The following is a 20,586-nucleotide window of genomic DNA, read 5'->3' on the forward strand; positions in this document are numbered from 1 at the left end:
AGCTAATGCTGCTAAGTCGCTTCAGTCGTGTTCGACTCTGTGTGACCCCATAGACGGCAGCCCGCCAGGCTCCTACATCCAGGCAAGGGTACTGGAGTGGGCTGGCTTACTATGTCATAGACCTGGCATTCTTTTCTTCTTAGTTTGTCACTTTATCATTCAGAAAATTTTAATTTTTATATAATCAGTATGTCTACTGTTTTTCCATGACTTCTGGGTTTTGAAATTCTCATGTCTCTCTCAACACTTTTTTGGTTGTTTTTTCACAGAGTGCCAGGCTAGGCTCCCTGTGTTATACAGCAACTTCTTACCAGCTATCTGAGAAAGATTGAAGGCAGGAGGAGAAGGGGATGACAGAGGATGAGATGGTTGGATGGCATCACTGACTCAATGCACATGAGTTTGAATACGGTCCAGGAGTTGGTGATGGACAGGGAAGCCTGGCTTGCTGCAATCCATGGGGTCGCAAAGTCGGACACGACTGAGCAACTGAACTGAACTGAACTGAATGGCTAGTATATTTCAAAAGCAATTCAGATTAATAGTCAGTGGGATCTGGTTGTCATGATTCCTAAGATAATGGTTATTAGGATGATGATAATGTGATGGGATTTATTAGTACAGGAAGGGTATAAACCAACATTTTAGGGATGGGCCTAATGGCTCATTTAGCTGACTTTCCTATAGAATATGGTATTATATGGTAGCAGAAAGAATTTTGAGTTCTTAAGGGTAGGTTCAATTCCTATGATTCTAAAGTTAAGAGAATTTAAACCTCTATTTACTATCAAAGTGACTTTTATCAGACATACTTCTTATGTTTATGGAGGGATGGTTGGTACTGTAGAAGCCTGATATTATAATAATATAATGAGACGTGTCATATGATTTGGACTAGCATTACATGGCATCACGAACTCAATGGACATGAGTTAGAGCTATTCTGGGAGATATTGAAGGACAGGGAAGCCTGTTGTGCTGCAGTTCATGGGTTTGCAAAGAATTGGACACAACTTAGCAACTGAACAACAATAACAAGCGTTAGTAGTATGAAATTTTTTTTCCAAATTCATAGGAAAAGATTGTTAGTGATAGTGTTCTGATAATGAAGTTGGTTGTGTATAGATCTGGTATATAGGGCTATGGAGTGCTCCTAGCAACAGGATTATTGTAAAAATGTTTATTCTGATAATGTCTGCTTAAGAAAAATACAACAAACGTACCTGCTGCATATTCTGTGTTGAAACCTGATACAAGTTCAGAGTTTTCTGTTACGTCAAAAAAAAGCTCAGTTAGTTTCTGCTAGAGTGGAAATAAATCATATAACTAGGGGTCATGATGGGAAGATTATTTGTAAATGTTCTTGTGATGAGGGTTTTAAGGGTGAAAGATCTATTTATTAAGAGAACCTATAAAAGAATAATTACTAGTGTTGCTTCATATGAAATTGTGCTGCTGCTCATCAGGCAGCACAATTAGTAAGTATTTTGAGTTGGAAGCCCATCCAGCTCATAAGGTGGAGTTTACAGCTAGGCTTTATATAACTATAAATAATACTTCTGAAAGTGAAGTGAAAGTGAAGTCACTCAGTTGTGTACGACTCTTTGCGACCCGCGGACTGTAGCCCACCAAGCTCCTCCATCCATGGGATTCTCCAGGCGAGAATACTGGAGTGAGTTGCCATTTCCTTCTCTAGGGGATCTTCCTGACCCAGGGATTGAACCCAGGTCTCCCATATTGCAGGCAGACGCTTTAGCCTCTGCACCAACAGGGAAGCCCTTAAATACAAGAATACAGTCTCTCAGAAAACCTATAGAGACACAGAACTTCAGATCCAAGTACTAACATCAAAGATTTCAAGGGAGGAAAGGAAGCCAGGTTGAAAGAAGAAGGGGGAGGAGGCAGGGGCGAGGGGGAGTGAAAGGGATGGCCTTACAGATGTCTCCTGCCACCTACAGATACCCAGGTGTTATGGGACTTTTCCCTGAGCCTCCAGAGACGGGAGGACCAGAACTCGACCCTACCAGAAATCAGACCAGACCAGAACCAGAATTCGAGTTCTCTGCCAAGAGGAGGTGATCAGTCTCCAATCCTCAGCTCAGGCTGAGGGCCCTTTGACCAGATTCCTGCGTCCAGGACTGAGGGACTAAAACGGAAGGATAGGAAGGGTTAAGGAGAGGAAAGAGAGAGGGAAGGGGAGAGAGGTCAACAAAGTCTCTTGTTCCTTACCAGTCGGGGCACTCTAGCCAGTTGTCTGCATCAGGAGGAGACCAGGGACAAAAGGGTTCCTGTTGTGGCCACTGGTCTGGTCCATTGGCAGGCAAGCTGGCCCCTGAGTACCCCAAGTGGCAGGATGTCAGTCTCAGCAAAGAAGAGTCCCCACCAGAGTCGCCATTTGTTGCAGGAAGAGGGACCCCTTTCAGGGCCCAAAACTGGGCTCTTGTCTAATACTCGGAAATGAATTGTCCAAGGAGACACGTGCTCACAAAGCAAGAGATTTTATTGGGAAAGGGCACCTGGGTGGAGAGCAGTAGGGTAAGGAAACCCAGGAGAACTGCTCTCCTAGACTTATATTAATGAGGGGGTAGGGTATAGCTAGGGGGATTCACATGATTCGGGTTAGAGTTAGGGCTACGATTGGTACAAATGATGAATATGGAAATGGAGGGTTCAGCTGGTCATAGTGGTTCCTTAATGAATAAAATGACTGTTCAGCAGTGGGTTGTAATAGACCATATGGTCCTGTGATAGTTGACCCTTTTCAGTTGCATATAACCTAAAATTTTTCATTCAGTTAATGTTAGGAATGCTATGACTGAAAGAAGAGGATAATAAGTATTAAGATATTAATTATAACAGTTTGTTAGGGAGAAGATTTGAATCTCTGGCTATAAAGGTTTAAGTTTTATGCAATTTCTGGGTTCTGCCACCTTAACAAACCCTGGTCTTGGGTAGATGTTTTGTATCTGTTAAGTTGAGACTGTGTCATTAACTAGTTTTAACATAGTTTTTAAAGTAGACCTTATTTCTCTTGTTCTTTCATAAAGTCGCTCAGTCATGCCCGACTCTTAGCGACCCCATGGACTGCAGCCTACCAGGCTTCTCCGTCCGTGGGATTTTCCAGGCAAGAGTACTGGAGTGGGTTGCCATTGCCTTCTTCTCCATACTGAAAGAAGTATATAATAAAAACCAACTGGATTACTTCAGTCTGAACTCAGAGATGACAGAAGATGAGATGGTTGGATGGCATCACTGACTCAGTGGACATGAGTTTGAGCAAACTCCGGGAGTTGGTGATGGACAGGGAAGTCTGGCGTGCTGCAGTCCATGGGGTCGCAAAGAGTTGGACACGACTGAGGGACTGAACTGAACTCAGATCATGTAGGATTTTAGTTGTTGAACAAATGAACCTTTAATGGTGGTTACACCATTGGGGTGTCCTGATCCAACATCAAGGTTGTAAACCCTTGTATTGTTTATACTAGTTATATCAAGCCTGGCTGTAAACATCAAGGTCGATATGAACTCTGGAATAGGATTGTACTGTTATCCCTAAGCTTAAATTTTTGCATCAGTAAGTCATAATATGTTTTGACTGGTAAGTCTAGACTTTCAACCCTTAGAGGCTTTTTTGTTCTCCAAGGTCACCCCAACCAAAATTGTCCACCGGTATAAATTTTTGTTATCTCTCGGTGGTTTAGTTATTTTTGTTGTTGTTGATAAAGCTCCATAAGACCTTCTCATCTTGTTTTGTTATTCCTGTTTCTTCACAGGAAGGTCAGTTTCAGTGATTGAAACTAAGAGACAGTAAAACCCTCATGTGGCCATTCATACAAGTCCTTATTTAGAGAACAAATGATTATGCTACCTTGGCCTGATCAGGATGTTAATGGTTGTCACTGGGCAGGCAGTGCCTCTAACACTGGTTATGCTAGAGGTGATGTTTGGTCAACAGTCAGGGTTTGTGTTTGTCAAGTTCCTTTTACTTTTTTAAAATCTTACCTTGGGTGCCTGCCTGTATTGGATTAACAGTGTGTTTGATAAGTAGTTTAATGTTGAGTTTTATTAATATTTATTTACTGTTAATTATCAGTATATTTTTACTGATGTAAACTTATGCAAGGAAAAATACTTCTTGTTACTCATATTAACATTGTTGCCTCTATTAGTGAATAGATTAGTCCAATATAAATCTAGGAGTTGATTTGCTTGTTACTGATTATTGACATAAAATTATTTTTGAGCTTTAGTACTTTCTTAATTGCCGGCTGTTTTTGAACAGCAACTATGGAGTTGCTTATTTTTACTTTCTAGATAAGTCTGTACCCATTTCTAAAAAGCTATACCTTTTTTAGACTAACATTTAAAAATACATTAAAACTTATAAAAGATTTTTAGTAATTTTTAAAGTTGAACTAAAATTATTTTCCTGGACAACTAGCTGTCACCATGCTTGTTAGAATCTTCTCACTACTTTGCTACATAGATGACTTTGTTTTAATAAACTGTTCATAAGTAGCTCATCTGGTTTTGGGATATTTAACTTAAGTTCTCTTTGTTAATGCTTGCTAGTTAAATCATTATGTGAAAGGTACAAGGGGTAAACTTTGTTTTTTTGTTACTTTTTAGGCTTCTTTCATCACTCCCTATTTTCTCTATAGCGCCAGAAGTTATTAAGTTTCTATCTCCTACACTTTGAATGTTGAATGAATATTTTAGTTTGCTTATACTAGTAGAATAGAGAAGGGTATTGGGCTAGATTTAATTCAGAGTATTCATAAATTATGAAATGGCCTACGTGTAAACTGGGTGCATTATTTAAGCTATGCTTTGATTTATCCAAGCACACTTTCCAGTATGCTTTCTTTGTTACGTCTTGTCTCCTCTCATATGATTAGTATTTGCTATTAGATTATAGGAAGTTATTACAATACTTGAGGAGGGTGATGGTTGATGTGTGCATGCTTCATGGCCTTATTCAGTTTAAGTACTCTATTCTTAATTTACTACTAAATCCTCCTTTGGTTTTTTGCTTTCATAAAAAATGTTCGTTTGGTGAACATAAACTCTTGAAGTAAAAAATGTAGCTCATTTTTTCCAATTCCGTAAGTTACACCTTGGCCTAATGTTTTTATTTATAACAATTATGCTTACCTTTGCCCCTTTTTAGGGTTTGCTAAAGATAGTGGTATATAGTCTGCATTAGCAAGGGTTGGTGAGGTTTATCGGGCTTTATCGGTTATAGAACAGGCTCTTTTAGAGGAGTGAGAAGCGCCACCAAGTCATTTGAGTTTTGAGCTGTTGCTAGTAGTACTGCTCTGGCGTGTAATTTTGTTCCTGTAATTATTTGGGTTTAGGACTAAGCATAGTGGGGTATCTGATCCCAATTTGGGTCTTAGCTGTTGTGTAATCAGGAAATAATAAAGTCACTTTCGTAGTCTCTTTTTATTTTAGTTACAGCTTTTTATGGCTTAATTAAAACTTTGTTTTATATTACTCTTTAATATGCTTTACACCATATTTCTGTTAATTTGGGTTAATCATTATGACCACAGTGGCTGGTATGAGATTTACCAACCCTGTTAGTATAACTTAGTTGAATTTTTGTTTCTAGCTTAATTTTTGTCACTGCTGCTTCCTGTAGGTGTGGTTAAGCAAGCTGTTATGAGCTACTAATGTTAGTGTGCTTGATGCCTGCATTGTGTAATTTTATTAAAACTAATAGACTGGGACAAAACCTGTATGTTTATAGAGTTAGTGATCTAGGCGATTTCAGTGCCTCGCTTTCAGGCTTTAAGCTACATTTACATGTTGTAATATACTGAAATAACATGTATATAATTGTTTTATGTGATTTATGTTAGATTTAGTGTTAGAATTTTGACTAAAATGGTTGTCTAGGGATCTAGGAGATGTCTGTCTATATAAATGGCGAATATCTAAGTAGTTTATTGGTACGATTGGGGTTTATTTTCTTGATCTGTCTATTCTCAGTGGACATGAGTTTGAGCAAATTCCAGGAGATAGTGAAGGGCAGGGAAGCCTGGTATGCTACTGTCCACGGGGTTGCAAAGAGTTGGACACGACTGAGTGACTGAACAACAGCAACAATCTTGTGTATTAAGCTGTCTTTGTATTGCGTAGATGGCCAAGTTCTATGTATTTGTATATTTTTGCCTTGTTTGGGGGTTTGACAGGGCATTATGGGCATATAGAGCATGGGATTTAGTGGGGTGTAGATTGCGTGTTCAAAGCAGAGACATTACTTTGCCGACTAAGGTCCGTCTAGTCAAGGCTATGGTTTTTCCTGTGGTCATGTATGGATGTGAGAGTTGGACTGTGAAGAAGGCTGAGCACCGAAGAATTGATGCTTTTGAACAGTGGTGTTGGAGAAGACTCTTGAGAGTCCCTTGGACTGCAAGGAGATCCGACCAGTCCATCCTGAAGTTCAGCCCTGGGATTTCTTTGGAAGGAATGATGCTAAAGCTGAAGCTCCAGTAGTTTGGCCACCTCATGCGAAGAGTTGACTCATTGGAAAAGACTCTGATGCTGGGAGGGATTGGGGGCAGGAGGAGAAGGGGACGACAGAGGATGAGATGGCTGGATGGCATCACTGACTTGATGGACATGAGTCTGAGTGAACTCCGGGAGTTGGTGATGAACAGGGAAGCCTGGCGTGCTGCAGTTCATGGGGCTGCAAAGAGTCGGACAAGACTGAGCGACTGAACTGAAGAGGGGTTTGTTAAACAGATACATTACCTATTCACATGTTCATATGTATGTATGTGTATGTGTATGTGCACATACATGTATGTTTGTCTGCATTTATCTTTATGTACTATAACCATTGATTGAATAATACCTTATGGTTGATGATGCTAATAATAATATTCAATAATATTCAATTAAAGTCCAGCTACAGTTTTTTTTTTACTGTGTCAAGGCCTCAGAAAGCCATAGCTGGGTCATACCTTCTCTTAAAAGTTAAAAAATACCAAATACATGAAATCACAGATATGTGTGAAACATGGGATGATAGTCCTTAGTCCACTGAGATATCTTATTAAAGAGGAGAGAGTGGGTGACTTTAGGTGAGATGGTCCTGAAGTAAGACCCAGGTGCCTGATAAGTTAATAGAAACCCATAAGTTACGGGCCTGGAGCAAGACGAGGGATATCTTCAGTTCAGTTCAGTTCAGTCGCTCAGTCGTGTCCGACTCTTTGCGACCCCATGAATCGCAGCACGCCAGGCCTCCCTGTCCATCACCATCTCCCAGAGTTCAGTCAAACTCACTTCCATCGAGTCCGTGATGCCATCCAGCCATCTCATCCTCGGTCGTCCCCTTCTCCTCCTGCCCCCAGTCCCTCCCAGCATCAGAGTCTTTTCCAGTGAGTCAACTCTTCACATGAGGTGGCCAAAGTACCAGAGCTTCAGCTTTAGCATCATTTCTTCCAAAGAAATCCCAGGGTTGATCTCCTTCAGAATGGACTGGTTGGATCTCCTTGCAGTCCAAGGGACTCTCAAGAGTCTTCTCCAACACCACTGTTCAAAAGCATCAATTCTCGGTGCTCAGCCTTCTTCACAGTCCAACTCTCACATCCATACATGACCACAGGAAAAACCATAGCCTTGACTAGACGGACCTTTGTCGGCAAAGTAATGTCTCTGCTTTTGAATATACTGTCTAGGTTGGTCATAACTTTTCTTCCAAGGAGTAAGCCTCTTAATTTCATGGCTGCAGTCACCATCTGCAGTGATTTTGGAGCCCCCAAAAATAAAGTCTGACACTGTTTCCACTGTTTCCCCATCTATTTCCCATGAAGTGATGGGACCAGATGCCATGATCTTCGTTTTCTGAATGTTGAGCTTTAAGCCAGCTTTTTCACTCTCCTCTTTCACTTTCATCAAGAGGCTTTTTAGTTCCTCTTCACTTTCTGCCATAAGGGTGGTGTCATCTGCATATCTGAGGTTATTGATATTTCTCCTGGCACTCTTGATTCCAGCTTGTGCTTCTTCCAGCCCAGCGTTTCTCATGATGTACTCTGCATAGAAGTTAAATAAGCAGGGTGACAATATACAGCCCTGATGCACTCCTTTTCCTATTTGGAACCAGTCTGTTGTTCCATGTCCAGTTCTAACTGTTGCTTCCTTACCTGCATACAGATTTCTCAAGAGGCAGGTTAGGTGGTCTGGTATTCCCAACTCTTTCAGAATTTTCCACAGTTTATTGTGATCCACACAGTCAGAAGCTTTGGCATAGTCAAAAAAGCAGAAATAGATGTTTTTCTGGAACTCTCTTGCTTTTTCCATGGTCCAGTGGATGTTGGCAATTTGCTCTCTGGTTCCTCTGCCTTTTCTAAAACCAGCTTGAACATCAGGGAGTTCACTGTTCACGTATTGCTGAAGCCTGGCTTGGAGAATTTTGAGTATTACTTTACTAGCATGTGAGATGAGTGCAATTGTGCAGTAGTTTGAGCATTCTTTTGCATTGCCTTTCTTTGGAATTTGAATGAAAACTGATCTTTTCCAGTCCTGTGGCCACTGCTGAGTTTTCCAAATTTGCTGACATATTGCGTGCAGCACTTTCACAGCATCATCTTTCAGGATTTGAAAGAGCTCAACTTGAATTCCATCACCTCCACTAGCTTTGTTCGTTGTGATGCTTTCTGAGGCCCACTTGACTTCACATTCCAAGATGTCTGGCTCTAGATTAGTGATCACATCATCATGATTATCTGGGTCATGAAGATCTTTTTTGTACAGTTCTTCTGTGTATTCTTGCCACCTCTTCTTAATATCTTCTGCTTCTGTTAGTCACTAGAGCAGTACAAATTAATATTGCAATGACATACCATTTTACACTCACTAGGCTGACCAGAATAAAAAATCTGATGACAAAGTTGATGTGAAATCAGAATGCTCAAATCTTACAGCTACTTTGGGAAAGTTTGGCACTTCTCTCCAAAGTGTATCAGGGTTCCCATTTGACCCAGCAGTTCCACTCCTGTAATATACCTAAGAGAAATGAAAACATGTGCCCAAAAAAGTACATGAGTATTAATATGCCAATATGACTCATAATAGCCCAAGGTGGAAACAACCCAAATGTCCATCAGTGGATGAATGGATAAACAAAGTGTGGTATATCCACATGGACTATTAATTGTACATAAAAAGAAAGGAAGTGCTGATACATGCTGCCACATGGATTTACCTTGAAAACATTAAGCCAGACACAAAAGGACAAACATTGTATGATTCCATTTATCTGAAATGCCCAGAATAGGCAAATATATACAGAAAGTAGATTAATGGTTGATTAGTGTCTAGTACTCTTGCCTTGGAAAATCCCATGGACGGAGGAGCCTGGAAGCCTGCAGTCCATGGCGTCGCTGAGGGTCGGACACGACTGAGCAACTTCACTTTCACTTTTCACTTTCATGCATTGGGGAAGGAAATGGCAACCCACTCCAGTGTTCTTGCCTGGAGAATCCCAGGGATGGGGGAGCCTGGTGGGCTGCTGTCTATGGCGTTGCACAGAGTCGGACACGACTGAAGTGACTTAGCAGCAGCAGAGGCTTGAAGGCTTGGGGATTGGAGAGTGATAGCCGAAGCATAGTGTTTTTTGGAAAGTGATCAAATGGACACCTGATTTATAATAAAAGTGAAACTTCAGAAGAATAATTAAAAGGTAGTCTTTTCAATGAATAGTGCTAGAATAACTGGATTTCAGTATTTAAAAAATGAAAACCCTCTCCACTTCTACTCTACACAAAAATCAAGCGCAGGTTGGTTGTAGATGTAAATGGACATCTACATTTAAAAACAACAAAACTTCCAGAAAATAATACAGGATAATATCTTCATGATACTAAAATTGGGAAAGAATAAAATGGAATATATTTTATTAATGGAACATGTTAATAAAAAGGAATAAAACATGCTAACCATAAGGGAAAGGTTTGAAAATTTTGACTATAGCAAAGTCAAGAACTTCAGTACATTATTTAAAAAGACCAAGGCAAGTTATAGACTGGGATTATATATTTACAGTCTGCAATATATACCTGTCAAAGAGGTCACATCTAGAATATACAAAAGCCCTCCTACAAATAATAAAGAAAAAACCCAGTTGGAAAACAGGCAAGAGATTTGAACAGGCACTTTATTAAAAAGGATATCCAAATGGCCAGTAAACATATCCCTGAACCTTACTATGAAGTGGTGTCTCATTGTGGTTTTAAGGTGCATTTCCGATTATTAACAAGGCTGAGTATACTGTTTCTGAGAAATCATGAGAGACCAGGTTTTAACTTGTACTAAACATTGGTTAGAATGTGGAGCAGCTACAGCCTTCATAACCTGCTAGTGGGTATGTAAGTTGGTATAACTACTTTGGATTACAGCTTTGTATTATCTACTAAAATTAAAGCTACACATGCCCTACGATCTGGAATCCTTACTCCCAGGTATATATCCAAGAGGAATGTGGGCACATATGCTTGCTGTTTGTAGCACTGTTGTTCATAATACCCCTAAACCAGCAGAGCCCCAGTGTCCATTACAAGTAGAAGCTGATCAATTAATTATAATATTTGTATAGTTACATATTATATAGCAATGAAAATGAACAAAGTACAGTCACATTCCATGACTGATTTCACAAATATATGTTTAAAAGCACAGAATAATATATGCTATGTAGTTCAGTTTATGTAAAGTTCAAAAGTAGGCAAAACAAAACTATAGTTTCATGTGTATGTTTGTGTAAATATAAACTATATTATATATAGGTATATGTGTGAATACTTAAGTTGAAAATTATAAAGGAAAATAGGAAGTGATTACACTGGAAGGCTAATGGTTACCTTTAAAGGTAGTGATTAGAAGGGGACATGAGTGGGGCACCTGTGATACCTGCAGTATAGTATTTCTTGACCTGAGTGGTATCTGCTTTGTGATAAATCCCTGAGCTATATTTCTTTGTTTCTATACTTTTCATAAGTATAATTCCTAATAATTTGTTTAAACATTTGGTTTGTTTCTGGTCATGTGAGCTATAGATAGAAGTATGTTTTGGTAGATTTGAAAAGTGAGCACAAATAATTGGCAAAAAAAGATAAATACATCAGTGCAACAGGATAGAATCTGGAGAGAGACCAAATGATTGTTGACAGAGGGACCAAAACCATCCAGTGGGAATAAGGAAAAATTCTTTTCAATAATTTGTGCTGTAATGACTTAGGATCCATGTAGAAAACAATAAACCTTGATCTCTATCTCACTTAATATACAAAAAATTAATTCAAAATAGATTGTAGGCCTAAACATAAAAGTTAACATTTTAAAGTCCTAAAAGAAAACCAGACGATATCTTCATAACCATAAACTAAGGCAACAATACTGTAGAGAGACTCCAGAAAGAAAAAGGAAACAATGAAAATATTAATAAACTTGACTTCATTGATATTAAAAATTCTAATCAAAAGACACAGTTAATAAAATGAAAAGGCAAGCCACAGTCTATAAGAAGACATTCCCAATGTATATCTGACAAAGGACTTGTATGCAGAATATATGAAGAATTATTACAAATCAATATTAAAAAGAAAAAAACTTAATTAAAAATGGGCAAAAGACTTGAGCAAACTTTGCTTAAACTGAGACATATAATGGCTAAGGAACATATGGAAAAATGTTCAACATAGGAAATGAAAATTAAAATCACAGTGAGGTAAGAACTTTACATCTGGGATGGCAACAGTTGTTTTTTTTTTTTTTAATTTAAGAAGGCTGACAACTCCAAATAATAGAATGTAGAACTGGAATTCTAATACAAAAGGTTTGGTAGGTTTTTTTTTAACAAAAACGACAAAAAATATATATGTATCTACACTGTAACCAATGGTTCTACTCCTAGGTGTTTAGAGAAATTAAAATACATGTCCTCAAAAATAGTTGCATATAATTTTCATTTTCATATTTGTTAACAATAGTAAAAAACTGGAACTAGTTCAGAAGTAGGAGAATGGATATCCAAACTATGGTATAGCCATACATATCAACAATGAAAAGGAAAAAAACCCTGGTAAACACAACATAGATGAATCCAAAAAACATTATACTGAGTTAAAGAGGCCAGAAACAGATGACTATATATGATTCCAATTATATGAAGTTGTAGAATAGGCAGACTGGTTTACAGTCACAGAAACCAGTGGTAGGGGTTGACTTGGAAAGGGCAAGAGGAAACTCTCTAAGATGATAAAAAAAAATGTTCTATATTTTGATAGGTGTATTGGTTACATGATTACATAGTTTTAAAACTCATTAAACTGTACAGTTTTATGAGTACATCATATTATATATAATATGTAAATTTTTCTCAATTTAAAAAGTAGCCATAATTCTCCATGGGGATCCATTTATCCTCACCCTTTGAAATACCACTTTGCATCTCCTTCCATGAAGAAGTGCACTTTTGCCCTATCCCTTGAATCTGAGATGGCCTTGTGACTTGCTTTAGCCAGAATGAGTGTGGCAGAAAAGAAAGCATGCCAGGGTTGACCTAGGCTTCAAGAGACTATATACTTTTGCTTTCTCTTAAACCCTGTCCAGCCAACATGGAATGATTCCTTGCTAGCTTTCTGGATAATGAGAGTGAAGCAGAGATGAGCTGAGGTTATCCTAGATCAGCCAGCCTCCAGCTAAACATGCAGCTGATCGAGATACATGAGTGGACCTAACCCATACCAGAAGAATCACCCAGCTGAGATAAATAAATCACTGTTTTATGTCACTAATATTGGGGGAGATTTCTTATGTAGGAAAAGCTAAGGCTTAGAGTCCAGGCTCTATCAGTTCAGTTCAGTCACTCAGTCGTGTCCGACTCTTTGCGACCCCATGAATCTCAGCACGCCAGGCCTCTCTGTCCATCACCATCTCCCGGAGTTCACTCAGACTCACGTCCATCAAGTCAGTGATGCCATCCAGCCATCTCATCCTCGGTCGTCCCCTTCTCCTCCTGCCCCCAATCCCTCCCAGCATCAAAGTCTTTTCCAATGAGTCAATTCTTCACATAAGGTGGCCACAGTACTAGAGTTTTAGCTTTAGCATCATTCCTTCCAAAGAAATCCCAGGGCTGATCTCCTTCAGAATGGACTGGTCAGATCTCCTTGCCGTCCAAGGGACTCTCAAGAGTCTTCTCCAACACCACAGTTCAAAAGCATCAATTCTTCGGTGCTCAGGCTTCTTCATAGTCCAACTCTCACATCCATACATGACCACAGGAAAAACCATAGCCTTGACTAGACAGACCTTAGTCGGCAAAGTAATGTCTCTGCTTTTGAATATACTGTCTAGGTTGGTCATAACTTTTCTTCAAGGAGTAAGTGTCTTTTAATTTCATGGCTGCAATCACCATCTGCAGTGATTTTGGAGCCCAAAAAAATAAAGTCTGACACTGTTTCCACTGTTTCCCCATCTATTTCCCGTGAAGTGATGGGACCAGATGCCATGATCTTCGTTTTCTGAATGTTGAGCTTTAAGCCAACTTTTTCACTCTCCTCTTTCACTTTCATCAAGAGGCTTTTAGCTCCTCTTCACTTTCTGCCATAAGGGTGGTGTCATCTGCATATCTGAGGTTATTGATATTTCTCCCGGCAATCTTGATTCCAGCTTGTGCTTCTTCCAGTCTAGCGTTTCTCATGATGTACTCTGCATAGAAGTTAAATAAGCAGGGTGACAATATACAGCCTTGACGTACTCCTTTTCCTATTTGGAACCAGTCTGTTGTTCCATGTCCAGTTCTAACTGTTGCTTCCTGACCTGCATACAGATTTCTCAAGAGGCAGGTTAGGTGGTCTGGTATTCCATCTCTTACAGAATTTTCCACAGTTTATTGTGATCCACACAGGCTCTATAGTAATAAAGTATAGCCCATGGGCCAGATATAGCTCATCACTTATTCTGAACCTTTTATTCAGCATTAGAAAGTGGAACATAAATTGATCTTGGGAAAGGAACACCTTTTATAATCAATACCCAAAGAATTTCTGTTAATAAAATACCACAGTTAAAGGAGTACAGCCTGTCAATAGGTTTTCTAAAGTAGTCTCAAAGTTTACAGGGATGGCAAGTCATATTCCATTTGTACACAGACATTAGGTTAATTCCTCTGTGAACCTTTTAAAAAGAGGGAGAAGAAAATAAAATAACTTTGTAACCTAAGTGAGAAAAGGTATCTTCATATTGCATGAAGATATAAAATGCGATTACTGTACTTTTTAAAGGTCAGAGTATACAGCTTTTTGTATCAAGATGGTTAAAAAAAAAAAAAGTAAATAGCTAAAGTTCCCCGAAATTTCAAAACAGGTGCTGTATTATCAGTTCATTGTTAATTTTGGTTTGAGTTGATTGTTTTCAAGTAATGAGAGCCTCACTTCTAAATTTTAATTTGCTTTATTGTTATCAGTTGTGTGTTGTTAACCCTACAAAGTACACTTTTGAATATTTGCGTTGATATTCTGCTTTGTGCTTTTTCTGTAGCTAGACTTGACCCTTATTCATCATGTCAAATCCTAAAGCAGTTGTACATATAACACCAAAAACATATTTGTCCAGCAACACTTGTTTCTCATCACCAAGTTCTTTCATTTGTATTTGGGATCACAGAGGCTGGCTCCCTCTACTGGAGCATTTCTATTCCCAGAGCGAAGCACAGTCTGACACAGAGCATCCAATAATAAGTAGAATAAGTAGAATGAATGAGTCACCAAATTCTTGTCCACTAAAAAGTGGGAACAACAAGAGGTGGTTGGTCTGTGAAGTCTTTTTTTCCCAACCAGAAAGATCATGGTCAAAAATCTGGCCCTAAAAATAATGAAGAGTAGGAAAGCTGGTATAGGTAAAGGAAAAGGTGTGGCTCCAAGGATACCCTTCCAATGGAGAGACAAAAGAAACTTGAACCGTGCACGCAAGCTTAGGGGGCAACCATTAGGAGGCAAAAGACTGAAGATGCATGGAAAGGGATAATAAAGAGGTGAAGTAAGTTTCCCAAAGACAGGTTAGAGAGGCATCAAGCACCCAGGAGAAATAGAATCTTTAGTGTTAAATCTGTGGTGGCACAAAATAATTGTGAACTATATAATGACTTAGAACCAAGGTGCAAATTGGAGTAGGAAATGGCTACCCACTCCAGTATTCTTGCCTGGAAAATCCCATGGACAGAGGAGGCTGGTAGGCTGCAGTCCATGGGTTTCACAAAAAGTCAGACATGACTGACTGACTGAGCACAAGGTGCAAATAAAATGTTACGGGTTTTGTTAAAGTGTGACCATGCCCATTATTACTTTTAATGAGAAATCCAGCTTTGCTGGATTTGAGCCTAGATCTACCAATGAATAATTTGAAAATATACAATAAAATCTTATTGCTTTATTTTGAAGTCATATTCCAATAATGGTTTTTTCCTCCAGATTGGACCCCTTCGAATCCTGAGCCAATGTACATCCCCACGGGCCTGGAGATGGAACCCCTTTATGCAAACTCCAAGCAAGAAACTGTGGTTTATCTAGCCGAAGATGGTGGGTACATAATGAGACATGTTGTGATAAAATATAATAATTTGGTGTCTGGGCTAATCTATTAGTTGTATTTGTTCTGCTGTTGATAGTGGAAATTGCCAATTACCAGGAAATCTCTGACTCCATAACCATGTTTGGTTAATATTGATCCAGATGTTGATTCAGTGCTAATTGTATTCTTGAAGGTGCATACTGCAGTTTATGCACAGTTATTTTACAATGAAGCATCATGCTAACCATGAGAATGAAGAGTTTTATTGAAATGGAATTAAACTTCACATCAGTTTTCAAAGATCTATCCAGCAGAGTGCTCTGCACCTGTCTGTCTATAGGTCACATTCATGCAGTCTTTCAAATGGTTTATTTTCATTTCATGCCGGTTTGATGCATCTCTTGGGATTGCAAAAAAAACAATCCCACATCACAAATACTATCCAAGATTATATCTTAGGAAAGTGTTCTTAACACTCAGGATTAATAACTGGCACTTTGAGAGTTCCAGTAATGTAAAAATTTCTGCTTTATGGTCAGGTGTACTAATGATCAAACATAGAAGTCTCAACCTGTATTCTAAACTGCTGCTCCTGAAACCCTAATGTCAGGAAGTATGGGACTCCTGTACAGTTTCACCATCACATTTGTATATCTTAGAGTATGTATTAAAGATAACTTCCAGGGAACATGTATTTTATTTAAAGAGCTGGCAAAATAGAGGAATTCACAGGGATTGCTTCCTATGTAGTAAGCGATTACAGAAATCATATATTCATGCATTTTTAAACAACTGAGGTGAGAAAAGCACCTCTGATTTTTTTCAATTTGATTTCAAATATTTACCCAGCTAACCTACTTTATAACTTCCACACATAACTTAAATGAGATATAATATAAAATTAAAGTAGCTGAGGTGAGCCAGTCAAGGTCTTGTCAGGAATTGGATGGCAAATGTAATTTAAGAAATTTTAATGAAAAGATATCTTATAAAAGCGTAGACAGAATCAAAGGGGACTAAGAAGAGATGGTGAGACAACACTGAGTTGTCAACAGAACAGAACCATTGTTTCTTCTTGGCACAAAAGGGTAAGAGATCAGACTGGTGTCGAGACCTATAGCTGTAGGAGAAGGAAGTCCCCAAACAACTGGGCATAAAGAATTTGTGGTTCATATTTTTTTATTTTAAATATTTTTATTTCTTTAAAGATATTGTTCCATTATCTCATGACATCTAAGAAAAAGTCAGACATAATTTATATCATTGTTCCACATTATATATGCTGTGTCTTCTGTCTATGATCTGCCTAGATTTGTTTACCTTTGTATTTATACTGCTTGGAGTTTGCTGAACATCTTGGATCCATAGTTTAATAGTTCTGCCTATCCAAATTTGAGAAATTTTCAACCATTATTTCTTCACATAATTTCTCCATGATATTCTTTCTTTTCTATCCTTTGGAATTTCAAGTATACATGTGGTAGATTTCTAGTTATGTTCCACATTCACTGGATCTTTGTTCTATTTTTTTATCTCTGGTCTTGAGTTTGAATAATTGTATTCATTTGTCTGTAAGTTCACTGAGTCTATTTTTTTTTTTTGCAATATTCAATTTCTCTTAACCCCATCTGGTAGGTCTTTCATTTCTGTTATTGTACTTTTTATTTTCAGAATTTTCATTCTTTTTATAGTTTTCTTTTTTTATTAGTTGATCTGTTTACTCGTTATCTTTTCCTTTTAACATAAATTCAGAGTCCTTCTCTGTTAATTGTACCATCTGAGTTATCTTGGGGACTGTTAAATATATAAATATTTATTGGGTCACATTTCCTCATTCTCTGTATGCTTCATAATTTTTTTAATCACATGTGGGAAATTGTGAAAGACATGTTTTCTTTTTTTAAATTGCATTGAATTTTTTTTCTGGTAGGCAGCTAAATTGCTAACAAATCATTTTGCTCCTTTTAGAATTGGTTTACTTTTTTAATAAAAACAGACCTCTTTTTATTTTGTCCTTCATTCTAGGTCATGACCCTTCTCTTAAATGTGGTTTTTATGCCTAATACTCAACCTTTCTAGAGTCATAGTTAAATGCCTGCAGTGCTCAGTGAAGCCTCTCTATTCTGGATAAGTTGGAATTTCAATATATCACGGAATGTTTATCCTCTGCTATCTCAGGAGCACTCTGTCCTGTCTTCCTTAACCTTACCCTGTGCTTGTACAGCCAGGTCTTCAGCCAAGCAACTACCATGTAGACTACCGAAGCCCTCCCTCTATGTAGCTTTCTTCTTCTATTACCTAGGGTGCTAATTTCAGCAGCCCCAGGCAACAGTTGTGCCTCCTCAACTCAACAAGACTGTTATGCTATCCTTAAGTGCCATCTTTCTAAGAGGTAAAAAGTATTCCCAAGAAATCTAAAGTTAAAACATGAGCTTATTTCATTTTATCTTTTTTCAAGAACTTTATGTAGTGCTAATCTTTGTGTTGTCTGAATGTGTGGAAATGGTTAATTCGTATTTTTTTTTAATCCAGTTTTATAGTCATTTACAGTGAGAAGACAGTTTCAGGAACAATTACTTCATTATAACCAGAAGTAGAACTCATGTATTCTACTGGGAGAAATACATGAATTTATTTTAGGCATTGCTTTTCTAATCTAAATCAGACTTTCTTATTCTAACATAAACCTAAATGTTAGTGTCATATTAAAATTTATAACCCTTAGTGATACTTCAGTTATACTGTATCTCCAAACTCTATGCAGAATAGCCTATAGACTTTAGATATGGCTTGAACATCTTTATGATCTCTCATCAGCCTACAAAGAGCCGTGTTTTGTGTATTCCCGAGTTGGGGGCAACCGGACACCCTTGAAGCAGCCTGTGGATAACTGTGACGATACTTTGATGTTTGAAGCAAGGTTTGAGAGTGGTAATCTACAGAAGGTAGTCAAAGTGTAGGTTTTAATTATTTTTATTTGAGGAGGTAGACTATCATCTATTTCCTGTATTAGGTACAATAGTTTTAGTATCCATTGATGAACTCTAATTCCTTGAAGGATAGATGCTAATTAGAGATTATCATAAGAGGGTAGGTATGGAAGGTTCTGGATTCAAACAATTTTGAGAGCTATGAATTAAAGTTAAGCAGGTTTCCGTAGTGTACATTTTCTGTATGCCGGTATGAACTATTAAACACACATGAACAGTGCTTCTCCAGCTTTTTAATGGAATAGGTCTTCAGATGAGTGTTCTATAAAACATGCTTGGGAATATGCATACAATTCAAGGATATATATTTTTTTAATTTTATGAAAAATTTTAAACATACACTGAAGTACAGAGCATAATACAGTTCTACATAAACTCATTACCTAGATTCAACAGCCCTTAAGGGTTTGCAACATTCATTTCACCAGTGCACAGAAACACATATACACACATAATAAGTGCATAATGCTGATAGAATAGGAAGTTACTTGGTAAAGAAAAAAGTCACAACTAACCAGGTGAAATTGTTGTATATTTAAGTAATGTACTAATGAAGTTATATTTGCTTTTATTTAAGTATCTTCAATGATTAAGTATGGGGAATGCAGATAGTTATCAAATATAGTTTCCTGTCCTCTCAAAGAGTTTAAAATTGTATAATTCATATGCTCATAGTAATTTATATATGTTTTTAACCTTTGTTAGTGATATGTATTTCAGATCTCTAGAGTTAGAATCTAATATAAAACAAATATGTGTCTGAGGTAAAAAAAGAAAATAAAAGACACTGGACTTTAATTCTTAAAAACTTAAGAACTCTTTAATCACTTCTTTTTTGGAAACATAACTGGGTTGAAATACATAATTTTTTGTCAAATGCCCATTTTTTTAATGTGCTCTCTTGAATTACAAAGGGATAAAAAGGCTTCAGAATTAGCATAGAATCAGTTTCACATCCAGTTAAAAGAGGAAATTTCAAAACGTTGATCTTTTGCAATTACTTGATATTAGATACTGCTTAATAAAAAATAAATACACAGTTTCCCAAATAAAAAGCTTTCCATGAATAGGTAGATATACATTTATTATTTCTTTTATTATTTAAACTTGAATGTCATTTTTACATTTTTATGTCTCCCTCCCCTTCCTTTTTTTGTGTATTAGGGCAGAATATGAATACCAGCTGACTGTGCGACCTGACCTGTTCACAAATAAACACACCCAGTGGTACTATTTCCAAGTCACTAATACTCAAGCAGGAATAGTCTACAGATTCACTATTATCAATTTCACCAAGCCTGCTAGTCTTTATAATCGGGGTATGCGCCCACTGTTTTATTCTGAGAAAGAGGCCAGCGCTCATAATATTGGCTGGCAGAGAATAGGAGACCAAATCAAGTATTATAGAAACAACCAGGGGCAAGATAGGCACCATCATTTTTCACTTACATGGACGTTTCAGTTTCCACACAGTAAAGATACCTGCTACTTTGCTCACTGCTATCCGTACACTTACACAAACCTGCAAGAATACCTGTCTGGCATCAATAACGACCCAGTACGGTCAAAGTTTTGTAAAATACGTGTCTTGTGCCACACAATTGCTAGGAACATGGTGTATATTTTAACGATTACTACCCCCTTGAAGAACAATGAGTCAAGAAAGCGGAAGGCCGTGATTCTGACTGCAAGGGTACATCCAGGAGAAACCAACAGCTCTTGGATCATGAAAGGCTTCCTAGATTATATTTTAGGAAACTCAAGTGATGCAAAGTTGCTTCGGGACACGTTCGTCTTCAAGGTGGTACCCATGCTGAATCCAGATGGTGTGATTGTAGGAAATTATCGGTGTTCCTTAGCTGGACGGGATTTAAACCGTAACTATACATCTCTCCTGAAGGAATCATTTCCTTCTGTCTGGTATACCCGGAACATGATCCGGAGGTAAAATAAGCCTCAAATTACCCTCTGCTTATTTAGTAAACTTGATAGTAAGAATTTTGCTCCCACAGTCCCACTT

At 37.9% G+C, this 20,586-nt stretch overlaps 2 protein-coding genes across 2 annotated transcripts in view; one reads left to right on the plus strand and one right to left on the minus strand.

Moving 5' to 3' along the window:
• Positions 1-20,586, plus strand: part of AGBL3 (AGBL carboxypeptidase 3) — a 101,388-nt gene that overhangs the window by 16,792 nt on the left and 64,010 nt on the right. Inside the window, exons 5-7 of the mRNA XM_060414888.1 lie at positions 15,477-15,584; positions 18,394-18,532; positions 19,731-20,510. Of these exons, the coding sequence (XP_060270871.1) occupies positions 15,477-15,584; positions 18,394-18,532; positions 19,731-20,510 (1,027 nt within the window). The remainder of the gene's footprint in view (positions 1-15,476; positions 15,585-18,393; positions 18,533-19,730; positions 20,511-20,586) is intronic.
• CYREN (cell cycle regulator of NHEJ) overlaps positions 19,360-20,586 on the minus strand; it is a 92,071-nt gene continuing 90,844 nt past the window's right edge. Inside the window, exon 11 of the mRNA XM_060414887.1 lies at positions 19,360-20,425. The gene's annotated coding sequence lies outside the window, so the exon portion shown is untranslated. The remainder of the gene's footprint in view (positions 20,426-20,586) is intronic.

Source organism: Ovis aries, chromosome 4, assembly GCF_016772045.2.
Source record: "Ovis aries strain OAR_USU_Benz2616 breed Rambouillet chromosome 4, ARS-UI_Ramb_v3.0, whole genome shotgun sequence".
NCBI classification, from domain to species: domain Eukaryota; kingdom Metazoa; phylum Chordata; class Mammalia; order Artiodactyla; family Bovidae; genus Ovis; species Ovis aries.